The 21,207-nt window shown below is 40.0% G+C and overlaps 1 protein-coding gene across 2 annotated transcripts; it reads right to left on the reverse strand.

Annotated features, from left to right (window-relative positions):
- Nucleotides 1–413: 413 nt before the first annotated feature.
- PPIL4 (peptidylprolyl isomerase like 4) lies at nucleotides 414–20,800 on the reverse strand. 2 transcript variants are annotated; one of them, XM_056343749.1, is made up of 13 exons: nucleotides 20,525–20,800; nucleotides 19,546–19,613; nucleotides 19,394–19,458; nucleotides 17,476–17,593; nucleotides 15,423–15,565; nucleotides 14,985–15,081; nucleotides 13,439–13,555; nucleotides 11,460–11,584; nucleotides 9,121–9,187; nucleotides 8,166–8,277; nucleotides 6,604–6,700; nucleotides 5,806–5,944; nucleotides 414–837 (listed from the first exon to the last, which is right to left on the reverse strand). In XM_056343749.1, the coding sequence occupies exons 1-13, from the start codon at nucleotides 20,592–20,594 to the stop codon at nucleotides 616–618; spliced, it is 1,440 nt and encodes a 479-aa protein (XP_056199724.1). In that variant the 5' UTR covers nucleotides 20,595–20,800; the 3' UTR covers nucleotides 414–615. The 2 variants fall into 2 exon arrangements, with proteins under 2 accessions (XP_056199724.1, XP_056199725.1); XM_056343750.1 differs by lacking the exon at nucleotides 20,525–20,800 and adding an exon at nucleotides 20,001–20,151.
- Between the last annotated feature and the right edge of the window lie 407 nt (nucleotides 20,801–21,207).

Consider the following 21,207-nt stretch of genomic DNA (forward strand, 5'->3'; position numbering starts at 1 on the left):
CGCGACGGATTTAGCATGGTACAGCACCTCTGTGGCCCTCATGAGCAGCACAGCAGCGCTTCAGCGCCTTTAACCACTGCTGCACCGTGGTGTCGGCAAATAACACCGACACGACTATGCCCACCAGAAGCACTTCATTTTAAAGGAAGGAAATAAAGTTTTGAGTATCCATATACAAATTGTATCTGCCCACTTTCTGGAAGAAGTGTGCACAGCACATTTCTGTCTCCCCAGGTCTTCTAATCACACTCATTATGACAGCATCTGAAAGTGTCGAAAGGTAAGCACAACCTCCTTGTAGAAAGGAGATATGACCTGCAAATCTCTTCACAATGAAGGGCAATTCACTTGTTAGTGCATGCTTATGCCTCCAAAAATCTTTAGACAACATTCCTTATTGCAGACTCAAACCATTTCACTAACGTGAAATACTTTATTGAAATCACCTTTTTGGAATCAAGGCTTACTCCAGCAGTCATACACTGGGCACTCACAGAATTATAAGGCCAAGCTGCCAACAGAAGGCAACTGCTTTTATCCAGTCACTGTATATCCACTTGAGAGAATGAATGAAGAAAAATATATTTTAGTTCCCCTCTCTCTTTTCCTTGCCCTTCATCTGTACTTGGACCTTTCTTTGTCTTTCGATTTCTTAGGACTTCTGCTTCTGTCTGCTTTTTTATCCCAGTCTCTTGTTCGGTAGTCGTCTTTGTATTTGTCTTTTTGTTTGCTGTAAGTGTAGTCTCTCTCTTGAGATCGGCTGCGACTCCGATGCCTGTCTTTCTTCTCACTCCTCATCTTCTCTCTACAGCGTTCTTCATATTTCCGATCAGAATCCTGTTAAAGGAATTGGACAGATAAACAGTTACAGACAAAAGGGTAAAACATACAAAGGCATGAAGAAAACTAGAAAAGTCAGGTATGGTTGGTTCCTTGGCTAAAGCCGGTATACCTGAAATGGATTCACATCCATGATGATTTGAAAAAGGTAACACATTAAAAAAACCCCACTGTAACTATATGAAGAAGGTAAATCTACAGCTTGTGTCAGCATTTATGGAAAAAAGCATGGCTGTCAGGCATGCTGCTACTTGCATTTCCTAAGGAGCTTTAGCAAAAACTGGTTATATCAGGGATTTGACACAGATGGATACTATCAAACTCCTCATGAGCATCACACAAACTTCTAAGCTAGATTTGGATTTTGACTTCTTATCTAAGCAATGCAAGGATTTCATCATAGATTTTGGTTCAAGCTCCATAAGCATTCCCGTGCTATGAAGATGCAGAACACCTTTTAAGACCTGTCTGTAACAATCCTTAATGGCCTAAATCCTAGGCTTCAGAAAAACGAACGACACCATTATAGAGACCAACTACACACACGCAAACTAATTCACTTCCTTGAAGCTACAAGTCCAGAAGAAAAGGCAGCATTGGAGAATCCCATCCTTTTAAATGTAGTCAAACAATAACACAAGGTGCATGAGTTGAAAAGGACATAATGAGGCCATGAAAAATCAGTTGTATTTTGCAGGCTGATGGGTATGACCCATCCAGAACACACATGACAATACACTCATACACAGACACCATAAACTCCAAGGGGTACAAGTCTATAAAATTTAGAATGGCCTAAAAAGGAGAGATCAACAGTATGTACACCAAGTGGTAATGGTGTTCGAGCACACACACACAAAACTCCTTAAAGACAAATGCATGTTCAGGCAGCCAAAAATGAGGAAATTTTTAATTTCCGTGGCTTTCTGCAATGCATCGCCGAGAATGCTGAGTGGCTCAGCACACAGAACAGATTTGCTCTGCACAGAAATGAGGTTTATGTAACAAACGAGGAACTGCTGCCGGCAGAACACCTGCTTTACTTGTTGCACAAGGCAGACCGTATGAGACCGTTGAAAAAGTGTACTAGTCAATGAAGAAAAGATGGCTTAATTACTCAGATAGTGAAATGCCACACTAGAAGATTATGGCACAGCACATACTAAAATGACTGTGTGGAGACACCAATACCCATACAGGCCACAGCATAGAGCATTTTAAAAAGTAAAAAGATAGAGATCACTTAGAAAGTTGCCATTTCATTTCAAAGAACACTAAAGATTTTAATACACAACACTGAATTTTGACACATGAACTAACATTTTCAAGCACTGGTAACAACTAGTTTGTTCTTATTATTCAACTAAGATATACGTGGAAACAAAACGCAAGAGGGAGCTTCAGAATCCTGCAGAAAGACACATAGAAAACTTGTTATTAAGAAGGTGGTAGGCACTTTTTTTTCTGAAGGTACAATCACCTCAAAGTTTAGTATCATTGATGCTCTAGTTTAACAACAACACTGTTAAACCCAGATCACAATGAACCATGAAAAACATCTGCATTAAATTATACAGTATTTCTTACTTCATTTCAGGTATGATTTTCCTTTTTCTCAATATGTACTTGTGACAGTAGCATTCACAATTGTACGGCTAAAACCTATGCTGCACGTACAAACAAGCAAACTTCATTTATTTAAAAGCATAGTGCAAAAAAACTCTACTCCAAGCAGAGCTTTTATCCAGACAGGCAGTGATCAGGATGGCTCCCAGAGCAAACAGCACCTTCAGAATTAAATAGATAATGCTGAAACACTAGGGTTACAACAAGGAAGATAACCCCTGTGGATCAACACATACATCAGTAATCACAGATCTGATCTTCATCTACACAATCAAAACCAGCACTTGCAGGTAAATCAGCTAGAAATACCACGACCACAAAAGCAGAATAAATATGCCATCTCTACATACATTAAGCACATTAAAGGTTAAAAGGAGCAAACAAACAGAGGCAGCCTTTTTAGGAGGAAGATTTTGATCAAACTTGTCCCTGAATATAAAGACAACAGTGTCCAGTAAGCAGTAAGAGCAAGAAATTAAAACCAGAAAAAATCAGTTATCTCTGCCAAAACCATGCACTACAGAAACATGAAAATCAGAAAGCCCCTGCGTCTCACAAAAATCTATTTGATAGGCTACACTCCTCCACAAATCCAGTTATCTTGGGGAAAAAAAGAAAAAGAAAAAAGAAAATCCAAGGAACCAAAAAACATAGAGGAACTGGAAAGGGAACAAAGTCATGATACAGATCTCAAGCAGAAGCATGACCCGTATTCAAAAAAACTACGAAATCCTATACACAAACCCACATGGTAGTCCAGCCTCCTGCTCCAGACCCACATCCTGTTACCTACTAAACGCAAGCCACAACACCCCATCTCTTCTGCCCTCTGGAATCAAGTCAAACAGCACAAGATTCAAAAATACATTCTTGAAACATCAACACAGAAGCTGAAGATTCAGGAAATGGGTGTCAAACTAAGAAAAGGATGAGTCAAAATATACTGAAGAAAAAACAAAACAGCAAGAGAACAGAAAAATGACTCAACATCATGGAAACTATTCAGAAAATAAAACCCCTTCAAAGTCATAGCTGGAGCTGGTAGCATAGCACAAACTGCAAACAGTTGCCAAAACCTCCCGTGTTGTCTGTTAATTAAAATCTCTGCCACACTAGGGGCTCAGGATGGAAGCCTATGTATGAAGCTGTACGGCTGTTGTGGTCTTTGGCCAATTAATTGTGGAACATCTGCTGTTGTTCTGTTTTGAAGTTCTTACTTTGAATATATTCTCATTTTTCCAAAATAAGGTTAAGGGAAAATACTTTATTTACCTATACTAAAAATGCTACCATTCATCAAAAAAACTTCTATATTGATATGTGTCGTGCTGGCCTCAGTATTCAATCTGGACATACTCTGCCTCAAGGACATGCTTCCTTCCCCTGTCCTTGTATGAGCTCCCCAGATTATGCCCAAATTGTAAATTTTTAAAAAATAGATTAAAAAAATATTACGTTTTGTATATGCTAAACAGGATTTATTATCTAAACTGCCTGCAGATTTCATCTAGAAAGGGCCATGCCCCAAGACGCTTACTGTATCTCTAAATGAGATCAAGCACGTACTGCTTAATATGTGTACATACTATACAGTACACGCTAACAAGAATATTCAAGTGCAGACAGAAAAAATTCTTACCAGAAATTCATTTTCACAGCTCCGAGGGGGAACTACATTACTTGCCACCAGAGAATAGAAGTAAGCCTCCACCTGTGATTTTGGGTATAAGAAGGCTGAACTATTTATACCAAAATCGTAAAAGGTGAGCAACAGAGAGGAAAGCAGTGGGAAAGAACATACCAGAATACAGCAGAAGTAGACTACAAGAACAAACCACAGCAGGAGCATGTGACTAAATCACAAGAAAATATACAGAGATACAGAAGAGATCACAGTCAAGCACTAGAAAATACTCATTTCCAGAACCTCGAAATAGAATCGGGAACTTCTCTGTCCTCATGTTTTTGTGCTATGAAAACCACCGCTAACGTGTCTCACAGTCCCCTTGTAACAATTATACCAACAGAGGTTAACAGCCTATTGTTGTCAAGTACTTGCTGTACCACCTACAGGGGTGGAGACATCTAATTTAAAGTGTTCGCTGCTGATAACACATGACCAGCCAGTTCCACACATTTAATCTCTCAACCGCCAAGAACAAAGACAACATCCAGAAATATCCGTTTCAAGAATGTTAAAACGAGAACGTTAACCAGCCAAAAAGTCATGAGGATGTCTGAACCAACATCAGTTCACACCTCTAGTATGTATATGCTCCCATCCAGATTTTAATTATCTGAACAGTCACTCTCCTCCACCCAAGGGATCCCGACTGAACTAGTATACAAACAGTGACAAAAAGACTTGTACCACAAATAAGCAATAGGGTCTCACTGGTGGCACTGAAAAAAATTAATTGCCAACGTTTGTGAGAAAAGTTCTTTTTAGCACCAAAACAAGAAGCAATGCAATGGAACAACAGAATCCTGTATGCTCTCTGTAAGCAGAACTTAAAGCAGTACTCAAAACTCATGCCAGGGACAATGGCTTTATTTACTGTGGCTGGAACCTTATCACCTTCTGCAAAGTTGCTAGAAGACAGCTTTGCTCTTGTTCATAAAGCTGCACTGTTGAATATTGGGGTTCGCCACTCTACCATTGCAGACATTGTTTCCATGAAACATCAGCATCTTGACTATCCCAAGTCCACAGAACTGTGGGAATGCTGACGCAAAAGACTGCAGTGGAACTAATAAAATGACAGAACTACTGTCTTCCGATGATCTCCTCTACTGCCCCAGTCTTAGAGCACTGTATGCTGGCACAAAATACAGATGCCAGCAAACCTGCATACAGATTCTACACAAATGCTTCCAAAACAGTTAAGGAAAAATAGGAAAAATAAAAATAAGACAATGCAAAGAGATTGTGTTTCTGATTCCATACTGGGAAGAACCAACACACGCTGGTCTGGCAAGAAAATGAGAAATAGTTTGCATTCATGAAATATGATTGACTCCTAGTTTATGACTAGGAATATGTGAGCAACAGGTTCAAAGTGCTGAAGATCTCCTACTTTATGAGAGGCTTCATTGCCTCTTCAGGATGTTTTGGCAAAAAGCCATTCAGACATGCCAAGCTTCAAAAGTCCAGGAAGATTTGGAAAGCCTCTTTCATAATCAGCTACTAATATCAGCCTTCTGTATGTTTACAACTGCTGTATTTTATGGGACTTTGCACGTCATGTCCTCAGTTCAATATCAGACTTCTTTTTCCTGGCTTCTCTTATTAGGAGAACAATAAACAGCTATAAAGTTAATGCATGAAGAGGTAAGTACCTTAGATTTTTTGGTCCTCTTGTCATCCTCTTCATCTTCAGAGTGGTGGTGCTTTTTCTTCTTCTGTTTTTTAGCCAAGTGTGACTGACTTGTTTGAGACTCTTCTATATCCTCATCCAGCACAAGGTCATACTTAGCACTGGTGGTGCTGGTTAAGGACAGGTCTGTTATTCAGCATCAATAAATAGCAGAACATAAAAGCTCATGAAGCAAACAAATACCTGTTTATCAGACCAAGGTTTACCAAGACTTACCACATATTTCAGTCAGAACAGGATTGTACACACTGAAAAAAATCAGCTGTACTAAAACAACTAAATTCTGTCCTGTCAAACAGTACAGCCAGATCTCAATTCTCCTTTCTTTTCTACCTGTGGATAGCTGAACAAGCTACGGTCTCTTTTTCTCTCATGCTTACCACAAGCAAAGTATAATCTCAAGGCACGATGAAGTCACTACTATGGTCTTATTTTGGATGCACCAGTTCCCCTCTTAAAATACTTAAAACTCTGTTATGCCATAGATCATTCCAGACATAGATCATTCCATATATCATGTAGACTGGAAACATTATTTACCTGCACACAACACTGAAGTGAAACAGCACATTCTGATTTGACTAAATTCATCAAAGTCATCAAATGAAAAACTCAAAATGCTTAATTCCATCTCAAACATGAAATGGTTATATGAAGCAGCAGCAAAATCCATTTGGCAAGCTTTAAGACGTAGTCTTTTCCAGGCTGTTTTCATAAACTGTATTTAGTTCAAAAAATACCTTTGACAAGAAAAGGATACTCCTGCTTTGGTTTTACCTTCTCTTTCAGAGTAAGTTTTGAAGGTTTGTCACGTTCCTTTTCATACTCTCTGAAATCATCCTTGGTATACCGCCCACCTGTCCACAGAAAAATATATTCAATTCACTCCAACTAAAAAACCAACCAAGACCCATACCAATCATTAAGTTCTCCTTATGAATTTAAGGGCTCTTCATAACCACACAGAGACACACAGCAGGATGCAGTTCCAGAAATAACACTGACATCTGGGTAACAGGGTAGGAGAGAGCAAGACAAGTTGTGATTTTCTGTCCTTCTCTTGTTTACAGATCCCATTAAACAACATACGGCTCTTTCCTCACTCATGTCCAGTGGAGACAACACACGAACAGGATCACAAAGCAGGATTCAGCAAGTGGTTTAGTCCCACTCTGATTAGAGGTCATTTGTCACACTACTTAAAATTCTGTTACCGGGAAAGCCTAGAGACAGTTCTCATTATTAAATTACTTTTTGCTCTGGGCTACACAAAGGGAAACCTCTGAGACTGCAACAGCTTAACAATTAAAATGGAAAACTATTAAAAAAAAAATTATAATGTCTTGATTTAAAGGGGGGGCATGACAGATTTCATTTTCCACCCATTCACATTAAAGTAAAACCGCACAGATTAATCAACTATCTCGCAGCAACATGCTGCCACCTCACGGTCACACTTAACATTGCACTATATAGTTAGCTTTCCGGTATTTGGGACAATTTCCACCTAAATTACCCAGATAAAGATAAGTTTTCCATGTAGCCAGTCAGTACAGGATGCACCGGAGAGCATGGTATAGATGACAAAGTCATCTCAGCTCTGTGCACGACAAGCTCTAGTACCTCAGTGCCCGAACCTGGAGAAATGGTACACAACAAACTGCAGGCAGCCCTCAGTGGTGGGTGAAGGCACACAAGACCATCCACCGCCACGCACAGTCACCTATCCAGGTCCAGTGTTTTGCTCACACCCCTAACAAACAAACAATCTCTCTATCCACCTCTCCCACCATCTTTTCGCTCCTACAACATCCTCAAGCATCCAAAATTGGGTTTTTATAAGATACAGCCTACTTACACAATATGCTTGGCCTACAAGAGGTGAATAATGGAAATCCCTGGCCTAAATACTGACTTTTTCTTGCACACACCCAACTGTCATACAGTGAATAAAGAAACTAAAAAGTAGCAATGTACTGCTATATTCTTTTGTTAGTAAGTAATATCAAAACTCATCACTTTTAAAGCTCAAGAGGAACAAATTATTTAGTGGCAAAAATACATTTGATAAGAAGGTAATCCACGGCAATGTAATGTGTAATAATGTTAATATGCAGCAAACCTTTGTACCCTTTTTCTTATGGAAAAAGTGAAGAGCAGAGCTAGGAGCTGAGTTGCTCCATTTATTACGGTGCCTGGAAAAATTATATCCCTGAAGGTAAGATGATTTAAACATATTACAATTGTTTCTCTTCACATAACACAGTTTAGAAGTCATGGCTTATTAAGTTATAAGGGTCAAAGAACTGTAGGTGTACCTACCTTTTCCCTTCCACTTAATCTTTGCAACAGACTGGCTAAAATCCACGTGTATCCGCCTGTCATCTATCAGCACATTGTCCATTTTGAAGTAGGCTTTCTCACAGTCCTCCTCCTGATATTAAAGTTTCCAGAAAATTTTGAGTCATCATTAATTTATAGGAATATTCACACAAATTCAACTGCTTAATGGCGTACTTTTTTTTTTCCTAAAATTGCCTGAAGCACAGAAGCATTGTTCCATTTCATAAGAAATAGTTGTTTTGTCTGAATGTCAGCATTTCAAATTCCAATTCTTCAATTCATTTCACTATTTTAAAAATTTGCCAATCCAGCTACATTTGACATGTGTAATACACTCAGAAAAACAAGGAAAAAAAGGACAACTAATAAAAGCTCCATTTTAAGTACATAAGTAGGCTGAAGTGGAATACTTTTCCAGTGTTTTCCAGTTTCCCTCACAGATTAGAGATATTAGCAGATACAAACAAGAAGCCATGCACCATCAAGAGAACTTTTACTACTAATCTCAACAGTAAAAGCAGCATGTTGATAAAGCAAGCATCATTTACAAGCCAAACACAGGACACTACTGTACACACCAACCTACCTTCTTTCATACAACCCCCTTTATGAGCTTGCCTCCTTTCTCTCCTAATATTCCCTTCTTTAACTCTTCAAAGTCCTAATGTGTTCTAGGGCAAAAAAAAGGGACCTGCTCCCCTCCCGCTGGTTTCAAGACAACCTAACAAGAACATATTTGTCTTGCTTGGCTGAACAGAGGCAGACTTCGACGTTTGCTTCATTTAGGACCTAGCAACTTCTATAACTAAGTCAGTAAGAGAAAATACTAGCTACCCCACACTTGGAAGATTTCAGTGGTTTTCCTTAATGGAAGTATACCCAAAAAAGAACTTTTATAAGCAGAATCTACATACAGTATACCTAACAGACATACCTTTTCAAACTCAATGAAAGCATAACAAAGAGATTCACCAGTCTTCCAGTCTCTGATCACTTCACAGCTGAAAAATTGATATGAAATTAAAATGTCAATGCTGTTGGAGCAAAAAACATAGGATAGGCAAGCACTGCCTAAAAGGGAGAGTAACAATTAAACACAAACCAAAAGCCAAAAGAACCTTGAAGGTGTATATACAACTTGATTCTGAGACCCCTACTGATGTGGGGGTGTCTGCACAGAAAAATATGCATGTGACATTAATGGAGTAATTAATAACACAAATCACAAGTGGTTAGCAAGAAATGTAGAACTAGGGATGAATTTCTGATCAATAAAACAAAATCTGTTTTCCACCATTACTGTTTGTTATTATTTTTTTGCATCTCACTAATGCAAGACAAGAAATTTCACATTCATTTTAGGGGAAGTTTAAACAGACATCACGTGACAAACTTTCTCTTCTTAACAAGCATCTCTTTAGCAGCCACCTTCTTATCAGGCAGTTCACTGGGCAAAAATACGAAGCCAGAAGTATTGAATCAGTAGACACAAAATGCGAACAATACAGGATTACATCAGTATTGCCAAACTCTTGTATACGACACGAGAATTCTGACTACAGGATGTTGAAGGAGGTCAGACAAGCAACATGGGCAGGAAATTTGGCATTAAGGCGAGACTTTAGGTGAGACCTCCCCATGTGTACTGAGAAAGTGACAAATCAGGATTAGGATACACAATCCAAAAGATGATCAAGATTTAAAAAAAGAAAAAAAAAAAAGAAAAAGGAAAAGAAAAAAAAGACAAGGCTATTCAGACAAGCTATAGGAATTCTTTGCAGCAGCCACCAGCGAGGAAGAAGGTAGGACAGTTTTGTGCCAGAACCCTCCTTTGTGGATTATTCAGAAAATCCATCTGAAAGCAGGAGGACTGCAGAAGAGGTACTGAACAAACCAACAGAGGGGAAAAAAAGTCTCTAAGAAATCCCTAGGATATCCAGAAATCTTGCTGGAGTTGTAAGCGTGGCAAACACTACCAATTTCACTCACACACACAGTCTAGTGAAGGATCTGGGATACTGCAGGCCCGTATGCTGATACTACACAAACGCAGAAACAACACAGAGCAGTTAGAGTGCATCTGAATGAACAGGACCTGCTCAGGACCATCTGAATAAACCTAAGTGAAGTTCTCTGAAAGAGTCAATACACTTGTGTGATGATGATCTATTTGACGCAGTCTTTTGAAATCCCTCTGGAAACTCAATAAACTCCAGCACCAAAGGCTTTTGGAAAATCAACCAGCCATGGAATAAGAAACACCTTTGCATTGGTAAATATATGAAAAACCAGGTAAGAGCAGTTGTTTCTCACTGAGAAAGTAAAGAGGTCACCAGTGGAGTCTGCTGATGATAGTAAATTGTTAAAGGTGGCAAAAATAGACTGAAAACATTGCAGAAAGTTCTTGTGAGACCAACTGAACAAGATTGCAAATTCAACATAGATAAATGCAGTGAGATAAGCTGGGGGGGTGCTGCCAGAAATCCCAACTGTGCATTGTGAAAAAAAAGAAAAAGAAAAAAAAGCTTTAGCATTAACTAGAAAAGGAGTTGAGAGCAAAGCAGAGAATACCACTGTGCTTCTGTAAATCCGAAATCTCTTTAAAATCTCTTTAATACTGTGTGCAGTTCTGGTCCTCTCATCTTGAGATGAAAACAAAAGAACAGGAAAAGGCAGGGAAAGGTTGAGAAAATGGAAACAAGGTAAAGAAAATTCCTCTGCAATGCATGAGTACGTAGGCTAGTACTCTTAGCAAGAAAAAAAAAGATTACTTTGGGGAAAGCAGGGCTCACTGCCCATAATATCTTTTAATACCAGCACTAGGAAGAAACAAACTACTAGGAGCCAAGTTCAAAACTGAAAAAGGCAGCAGGCATGAGGAACAGCTTAACGAGGAGTATATCAGATGCCAGAAATGTTTGTCACTTTATCCCAAACCATACGTATTCCCATGGAAAAGAAAAACCCTGATACTGTATCTAGCTCATGCAGCACCCAAGTCAAAAACTGAAGAAAGGAGGGAGAGGATGAGAGGACAGGAGAGTATCATGTTTTCCTTTTTCCTACACTTCCCTAGGCCTTCACTTGAATACTCACCTAGGTAGATCTGACTTTGTATCACCATTGCTGTGGTCTCTATCCAAATACATGCAGGCACAGAATGAATCTCCAGAGACACCAGAATACTACTGAACAGCCAAACCTATATAGACTGGTGGGAATCAAGTTCAGTCTTAACAAAGAAGGTTTTCCTATTAGTTTTATAATAATTACCTTTTAATGGGACCAAATCGTGAAAATATTATCTCTAGATCTTCATCTGTCGTCACAGGATTCAATTTACAAACAAACAGCACATTTTCTGGTGGCTTGACCTCTGCATCTGGTAAATCTCCCACCTGTGGCATACAGGAAAATACTTTCATCACTTCTGCCTAAAGGTCTCTACATTTTTTTGCCACAAGTACACTGGCAACACATCTTTCGGATGATATTAGACATATTCCTATCACAAAATCAAAAATTAATTAGTTTTCCTACCCAACACCACAAAGAAAGCGTTTTCCATAGCATCTAAAAATGATAATCTATTTGCAATTCCACCACACTTGCACAGAGACAGTGTGTCGGTGGCTCACTGTGTCCCTCTGGCTCACTGGTGGGCTTTGCCCACTCTGCGACTCCCTCCTTTCCTGCTTCACAGGCAAGGAGATGAGTCAAACACTTTTCTCGGAAGGCCTTAAATCAACGCTTAGTGGTGACACTTCACGAAAGTGACAAATGCTTTCTACTTTGTTTTCCCTGTTCACAACATAACAAATACACAGTTGTGAAAGATGGAAGTATACTTCTACAGCCACTCCGATAGAAAAATAAAAATGGACTGGATCCACTCCTTAATCTCTGTCTGTACATAAACTCACCTTTCCTTGAAGTCTGGCAACAGCTAGGATACGCTTAAATTTAAGATAGCTTGACAGTAAATTAAGTTAGAGGAAAATACAAATATACACACCAATCTCCTAATTGTAGCAATGCTTTTTAAAACCTGAACAAATAGCTGGTCATATTTAAACAATGTATCTCCATCTTTTACTTAATAAGCTAATAAAAACATAATGCATATTAGTTTGATAGCAGAAAGAAGCAAAATAACATATGTAAGAAGCCAATTCCACAAAAGAACTCAAAAGGAGTTTAAGCACATAAACGCTCCCCAAGAAGTTGACTGTTTCAACAAAAGAACAGTGGAACTATCAGTTGTCATTTTTCAAATCAGTGAAACTAGCAGTAAACTTAGTTTTTCACCTCTTCAGCTTGTATAAAATAGCTTCCTATTGCATATTACATGGCAATACTCACTGAAAATTACTGCATTGGCTAACATATCCCACTTGCCTTTTTTAGCTAACATTGTTATCTGGAAAACAGGTCATCTGCCCTACTGCTGCTGCAGCAAAACAAGAGCCCACACCTACAGATCTTCTGCAACACTATGGCCACATCTGGACTGACGTTGGTATTAGTCTCTGTTGCAAACTATTCACCATTAAGTTGAATTTGGTAGTCGTAAGGAAGTGTGATGGATTCACCTATCCTTCAACATTATGTGTGATTGTTTTCTTAAAAAACAAAAAAAAAAGAAAAAAAAAAGACTTCAAAGCCTATTCACAATTTTTGTTATTATATGGACATATGGACATATATATGTAAATATATATTATATTTACAACTGCCAGCAGTTACCAAACATTATATTTAAGAAGGAAGAACATAAAGTTAACAATGTTAAATTCAACTAACCCCTCAGAAGGAAGACTGCTACTACATATACAAATAATGCAACCTCAGTGCCACTATACAGACTGGGAAGAGATTTAGCTCAAATTAGCTCAGCTCTTTCCCACACATGCTAAACCTTTTCCATGATTATAAATATTCAGCAGCATATTATGTATGTTATGATTTTTAATTGGATGCATTTCCAGCAAGATTTTATAAAGCCTCCACTGGTCCACTTTTAATTCTGGCTCTGAAAATTAAGTATCAGAAGTTTTTATCAGAAAACCACCTCTGGTTCTCATGCTCATTCCTTTTCATTGTACCACAGACATTTAATAGCAGATTCTGAACCATGACATCATCATCAGATAAGCAATTTCAAGATAAATAGTAAACATTCTCCTAGACTTAATATAACATGCACACATGGAGGAATACCATCTATCAGGTCAATACAGAGAGATGTTCACCATTTCCAAAAGAATGGCACGAGTTTTTGCTTCTTTTTCTGCCTGCACTTCTTCTATTTCATCTGCAGATCGTCCTTTCAAGTCATCAATTTCTTCGTCTGCTCCTATTCTGCCACTCTGGAAAATGAAGGAAAGCTATTTATTACCAAGCCATATCCAAAAACTCTTTCTCACCTCCCAACAAATATTACTTGGATGACCTACCCCCTCATCCCCCAAGACATGAAAAATGCTTAAGCACTGTATCTCTGCAGAACTGGGCTTTTGTTCTGTTCTTCCCGCTTAAGGTTAAAAAAAAAAAAAAAAAAAAGAAAGAAGATGTTATCCTCATGTTTCATGCACTGTGAACTTTCAGGCCCAATTTTAATGATATTCGGTTATATATTCTGAATTCTTTTATACTCCCATCTCATACTCAACATCTCACCACAAGTGTCAGCTCCTAGATAGCTCCTACCAGAAATGTAGATAAGGAACACTGCAGGTACATGTGGTGTCTATTAAGACTAAAACATTAAATACAGTATATCACAACAAGAATTTTATTTTTACACATCTACATCTAGGCAGCATTTGAGGTTTAATTTTTTCTTCTTGTCAGCACCTCTAGAATGCTGCCCTTCTTACAGACATTTCTACATAAAAAGGTGTTATCTTCAGACAGGCTGTGGGGGGAGAAAACTAAGGATAAGTTCTCAGATCTTTTAACAATTGGCAGTGAGCTACTGAACTCCTTACGCCCAAAGGTAGGTCAGAGATTAACCACAGTGCAGATGTACTATGAAAGCCTAATTCTAACCTTGTAACTGTATCTATTAAGCTTAAAAATAAACAATATTCTCTCCAGTCAATTGCAAACAACTATTACCACACAAGGAGATAATCTCACATAGCAACTTCCATAACTGCATGCTATGAGTAAATTATGAATAATTACATTAAATTTTTAGCAAATTCCTTCTGTTTGAACAAATACATCACAACAGTATGTCTGCTTGCAGATATAACGCAAAGAATGACCAAGATTACTTTCAGTGAAACACAGACTATTTCACATTTAAAAGGAAAACAGCAGTAAGCACTTTAATATTAATAAAGGTTAGCTTTATTTTGTCTTCTACCAGAGCATACAAAAAACCAGGAATGCCAAAGGTGAATATTTTGAATGTTCTGCTTATCTACATCGTAATTAGAAATCTAAAATGTGGCTTTCCAACCTAATTCCACCATAGCCACAGGGGAAAGCACCCAAGTCACCCTTTTATCCTTTTCTTGAAGGATTAAGCAGCCATATTTGATTAAATACAGCAAAAGCTGCAAATAACAGACAAGCATTTGACATATCAGAACTCAAGCTGTCGTAGTAGAAGAACATCTCTTACCCTCTTACACTACAAAAATGTGTATTTCTTTTAGGATATAGATCTGATGAAGTCTTACAGATGGAATTCTTATTATGACCAAGACTATGCTGGCCACCAATAGGGATAAATTAATCTAATTATTTCTTCCAACTTTTCTCCAAGAAGCTATCATAAATACTCACATCTAGCTGTTCCTTAGTAGGTTCTGGTGAGCGATCAGGAACAGACAAGCCAGGTGGATCTTCAAATGGATCATCCAAAATTACTGTATGATTTATCCTTAAGGAAAACAAAATCAAGACCAGCATCAGTCACACGCAAACAAAAACTCTCTTTACCCAAGTAATAGAAAACCATTCCAGATGATTCTCAGTTATATCCCAAACAGCCAAGCATACTGTATGCTTGTAAACACCAGTACTGGTGCTTTTGTAAAGGCAACATAGTTGCTCATTTTTCTCTCACAGTTGTTTATTTTAGTACCTGCTTATTTTACCAATAATACTGGAATAAAAGAGTATTTTAAATATCATGTGCAGGTCACCTGACATCGCTGTATGAATCTAGTTTCAAAGTGAAAATAAAGATGCCTCAAAAAGGGAAATTAAAAGCAGCCACACCTGATATCTTGATATGGGATAAAATCCTTATCTACAAAGGTTTCATTAATTGTCTTCAATACATCCATGCCTTCTGTCACTTCTCCAAATACTGTATGCACACCATCAAGGTAATCCAGGTTTTCCCCTGTAGTAATGAGAAACTGCAAAAGAAGATACAAAACCAGTAGCAGTAAATAGAAAAATCCAGGGCTTGAGTTTTACCTTAGCAAAGGTAAAACTCTCACTTAAATCAGGGAGGGGGGAACCATAAACAACTCTTCCTGACTTTTGCAGAAAATTAATCATCTTCCATCAGCTCTGACACCACGGTGAGCCAACCTACAGGCCACAGCCACTGCCCAAGAAAGAGGGGCTCTCTCACACAAGTCCCCCTCTGCACAAGCTTGCAGCTCCAGCTCACTGGACCCTTCTGTGAATTGGTTTGACTCAGTAATCTGGCAGAAAACCAGCTGCCAGAGGAAAAGCAAATAGTTATCTGCCAGGTAGGTTTGCTGAGCAAGATGAGCAAATGTTGTGACAGGCATCACAGCTGATGAGAGGACAGAAAGAGCAAGGCTACCCCTCTGGGAAGCAGTAAGTCATGAACTGAGCTCAAATCACCTGTTCATCACATCGCATTCAGCAGATGCATTTTCACAATTTTGGCAAAAACTCCCACAGTTCTACCTTCACCTAATTCTATCCTGACTTTTTTTCCTTCCTTCCCTTGTACCACAAACCCTTCTCTCCCAAAAAACGAGGATCAGTAACATTGAGAGGAGAACTAGAACACAGTAGCATTGACTTAAACCAGCTTGAACGGGCACTAAAATGTACCCTAACACAAATACCAACTGAACACTGGGTAACAAATTAGAGATGGTGGACACTTGGTAACGAACAAAGGAGGAAGAAGTAGGTATGCACAAATTAAACAGAACCATTACATCCACACTTTACAATTTGACTGTTAACCTCTCCCTCCTCTTTCTCTGCAACACAGTTAAGACTGGTAGTATTTGGTATAGGTTATACTAAGCTACCTTATATTTGTAAGCCAACTGCACACAATTCCTTACTGGAATTTTTCTTTCCCAAGTAAGAAGCTGCAATAATGTTCCTGGGAACTGCATTCGTTCCCATATGTCTTGTGTATATGCTAGCAGGCTGGATTCTTAAATATAAATACAAGTGACACCTCTTTTTCCTAAACCCACCCACCCAAACAATTTTACACATACAATGCAGGGAAGCAGCAAGATTAACTACATATATTACAAGTACTAGCTGGAATAAAACCATATTTTTTTAATTGCTCTTTGATTATTAATACCTTTTTTTTTAATTTAAACATATGGATGTTACAAATGAGGTATTTTAATATATAAAATTGACAATGCATCTAAAATAATAATTCACAAATAATATCATTCTCTGAGATTAAAGCTTAAATATACCCACAGCAAAAACTATGTGCACATGAACAGGGAACATCAAAGAACAACACTACTTTCAAAAATTGTTTTGTACTAGCACTGGGATAAAACCGTAAACTTACATTGCATTATTAATGCACACTTTTATGTAACCATACAGTGGAAACTGGTATGATTTCACCTTCCAAATTAACATGAAGTTATAAGCAGAAAGTTTCAAGATTCTTTCAAAACCCCGGTTCCTTACTTTTCACTTCCATTTAACTACAGGATTTTTTCCTGCACATTCTATATACTAGGAAAAACATCAAGGTATTAACAGAAATGAATAAACAAAGGAAAAAAAATAGAGAACTGAATGCTAACAAATAAAATTTATAAAATTAATCTAGGACAGGATTTGAATCTGAGCATTTTTATCTCTTTCTTGTCTGCAATCAAATACCCACTGGCACCTGGGACACTGTGCAAAAATAATTAACCTATCTATGGCTGTCTCCTTACATGCTTTTTGACCATATTACAATATGATGCTAATGAGATGACAGTCATTGTTTGTCTCCTTTGTAAATTCAAGGAATTTTCACTTTAGTTATTTAGACATGTACCCAGGCTTTCCAACACTGTATGCTAACCTGCGATCCATGCTGATCATTGCCATTATTCACCATTGACACAGTTCCCTTCTTCTTGTGCTTGATTCTCGGTGCTTTTTCTGCCTCAAAAAATCTAGCTTGATCACCATACAGTTGACTGAAAATATATGTGACAAGTATGTTACAACACAAAGCAATTTCTAAAAAGTGAGATAAAGAAATACTATAAAACAGTAAATAAAACATCTTAACATTTTTTACATTGGCATTCAAATAAAAACAGAATTTACATTGCATCCATGCACATTTTTATGGACCTGCACACTTACATAATTCACTATATATTACAGGGAACAACAGATTTTTCTCCGAGGCATTTCACAGAGGTGTTGGGCGGAGGGGGGAGCATGGGGGGAGGTGCATTTGAATGTTTTTAAATGCAGTATACAACATTTTCCAAAGCATGAAGGTAATACAAATTTTGATAAGTAGGTTCCATAAAATAATTTAATCCACACTATAAAAATATAAAAAATTATGTCAAAAAGTTGTCTTCCAAGATAAACAGAAAGCCACTAAATCTACGTGTAAACTTAGTTCATCGTACAGACAGGACTGCACACAGTAATTTGAGATACACAGGATATGGCAAACTGTTACATTCTTTTTATTTTTTTAAGTCTAACCCTGATATCACTCATTTTGTCTCACTTCATAACTGACAGAAGCATGGTCAATACCTAATATATTTGCCCAAAGGAGTGTTTTGTGAGTGAACTCATTTTGCTAAGCAGGTGAATTTCTTCCTCTATGAAGAAAGGATTCAAATTAAACTTTGCTTACATCAGATTCCTGGGTAGCAATAACAGAAATGCCAATTTCATGGACTTCAGCAGTAATGAATAAATAGAAAAGACAAACTGCCATTTTCCACGCTAGCAGCAGAATAGAATCTGCCACTCACTCATCACACTTCCCTATCTGCCACACCTATGAGCCTCAGAAGACCAATCCTTATAAGAGGACAGAGTATCAAAATAAACTTTATCTACCCATGTGCAGAGACAGCTCAGGTCTGGCAATTACCTACTCAGACTTGCATTTGCTTAGCACAATTATAATGCTTCCAGGATCACCAGAGTGGTGATCCATGGATCCATGCGCTCAAGGTCTTGTGTTTAAGAGGCTCTGACAGACCAGACTTAGAAAAGCTGACACTTGTCTAGCAACACTGCTCTGTTCAAACTGAGCTATTTACCTCTGTATACAGTATTCCCCAGCACTCCAGGTTTAGCTCTGCTCTGCAATGTTCATTCTGCTTTTAATAACTATTTCAAAGGAATCATACAGAACATAGGCACTTTGCTAACTTCCATCCTAGCTGTTTGAGTGATCTCTTCAACTTTTATGTGTATGACCACTGAAAAAATCTTAAATGAGGAAGAAAAGTGATCTCCTTATGCACGTTCAACATGACTGAAGTGAACTCCAGTAAATCTTTAGAGCAACAGGATTACTTTCTTATACACAGAGGAAATCAAGTATAGCCTCCATATTCCCCTCCCACTCAACTGAATACATTTTTTTACAAAAATAAAAGTAATAGCAAACTGCTAGTGATTTTGCCTTCTACAGAGCACTCAGTTAGGATACATCTCTCACAAAACCAAACCTACAGTTATTTGCTCACTTTTAAATAAACAGAAATCTAGGTACAACTTGCTAGTTGTAACTTTCCTTCTAAGGTCAGAGATAGAATGTGGTCCTGAAAAAAAATCTGAATGGCCAAAGGCAGCATAGGAATTAAAAAGGTATTTAGGTATGACAACTTACACATCAACATTTTTACACCCCCCTCAGTAATTCTGCCCCAAGAGAGCTGAAGACAAACTAACTGGAACCCCTATTCCCCTATACAACTTCTCTATTGATTAAATAATGCAAAAGTTTTACTTACCAAAATATGGATTCCCCTCCACGGCCAGTCCCCATGGGGTCACCAGTTTGTATAATAAAATCCCTCTGTCACAAAGCAGAAAATGTAAGATACTGCTCCCATGCTTGTGAACTCAAACCAACAAAAAAACCCAGGGAACTAAGAATACTCACCTGTACATTATAAATAAGACAATAGTTGTAGTACTTGACTTTGCAGAGCTTCAGAAAATTCAGACAAGCTGTAAGAAATTATACCAACATTTACTAAAGAAAACCCCAGACATAGTAAGTACAGACAGAACAGATACCCAGTTCAATGTGTAGAAAAGTATTTTTAGAGTAGACTGTGTTAAGACTTATCAGCGTACCATCTATAAACGCTGTGAAAAATGCTCTGCGGTAAGATTTCCTCCCTTCTTAAAGCCCACCTCTAGCGATCCCAAAATCCTTAAATAAGCTAGTTACACAGAAATGCAATTTTTTTTTCTTCCCAGTTTCTTTCCAGACACCTAAGAAGGATCACAGCTGCCTTTAGATTCAGAATACATTACATTTGCTCATTTTTAAAATAAATTGTTAAACATTTATAATAAAAGCATAATTTAAAAAAAAAAAATCCAAGCTACCCAACAGCAATTGATGTTTCCAAGTATTCCAAGCACACGTGCACAAGCTGTTACTTGCACAAGCGGGGACCCGAGATGGCCACAGAAAACTTGGCACCCGTTTGGCCCCGGCATCCCAACCCCCGGCACCCGTTTGGCTCTTCACACCCAGCACCGAGGCCCGACGGGCCGTACAGGCCCGGGCCGGCGGGCAGAAGGGCCCTGATGACGGACACCGCCCGCCCGCGGCCCGCTCCCCCGGGGCCGCAGAGCCCCCGCACCGGGCCCGGCTCGCCAGCGGGGAGGCGCGCCCCCTGCTCGCTCCTCGAACGGCGGAGCCCCTCGGCGGGCCCTCCCGCGGGGCCGGGCCGGGCCGTTACAAACCGGCACTTCCCGGCCCATCCGGCGCCACGGGCGGCTGCAAGCGCCACCTGCAGCCGGCCACCCCCCGCGCCGCCCAGCCCGGCCGCTGCTTTACCGGGAGCTTCCGTTTGCCCGCCCCTGCCCGCCACCCCCTCCGCTGCCCCGGCCCGCCGCGCTCCTACCGCGGGGCCGCTCCTCCGTGTACAGGTCGATCACCAGATCGCCCAGCGTGGTCTCCAGCAGCACGGCCATGGCCGCCGCCCGCCTCCGCAGGGCGCCGCCGCGGGGCCGCCCTCTGCCGGCGCGGAGGAGGAGCTGGCGCCGAGGCAGCGCGGCCCCGGCGGGCAGCGGGCGGGGGGGAAGGCGGTGGGCGGCCCGGGGGCCCTGCCAGCGCCCCGGCGGCGCAGGGAGCGCCCCCCCCTGCAGGCGCCTCGCCTCCCCGGGGCCCCCCACGGGCGCGTCGGCCTCGCAGCGGGACGAAGCCGGGGCCGGGCTGGCCGCCTGCGTGCTGCGGGCGTCCCCGGCCTGAGGGAGGGTGCGCGGCCGGCGGCGCGCCCGCCTCCCCCGTTCTCGCTAGCCCGGCGGCTGCAGGAAAACAGAGGGCGGCTGCGCCCTCCCGCCGCTACCCCCCAGCGGGGGGCAGCGGGGGAGGCTACCGGGGAGCCCACCCGAAGGGGGTGGGGGAGAACGGAGAGAGCCCGCAGGAGCAGCAGCTCCGGCAAAGTACGGGGTCGTGAGGCTGATGCTGCAGCTATTTGTGCTCGCTGATGGCGGGTAGGGGGGGCCGTGCATGTTCTACCTGGTCACAGAAAACCCGTTTTACCTCACAGTTACTCAGCAGAGGGTTATAAGGCGATTTAACGCT

Source organism: Falco biarmicus, chromosome 6, assembly GCF_023638135.1.
Source record: "Falco biarmicus isolate bFalBia1 chromosome 6, bFalBia1.pri, whole genome shotgun sequence".
NCBI classification, from domain to species: Eukaryota; Metazoa; Chordata; class Aves; order Falconiformes; family Falconidae; genus Falco; species Falco biarmicus.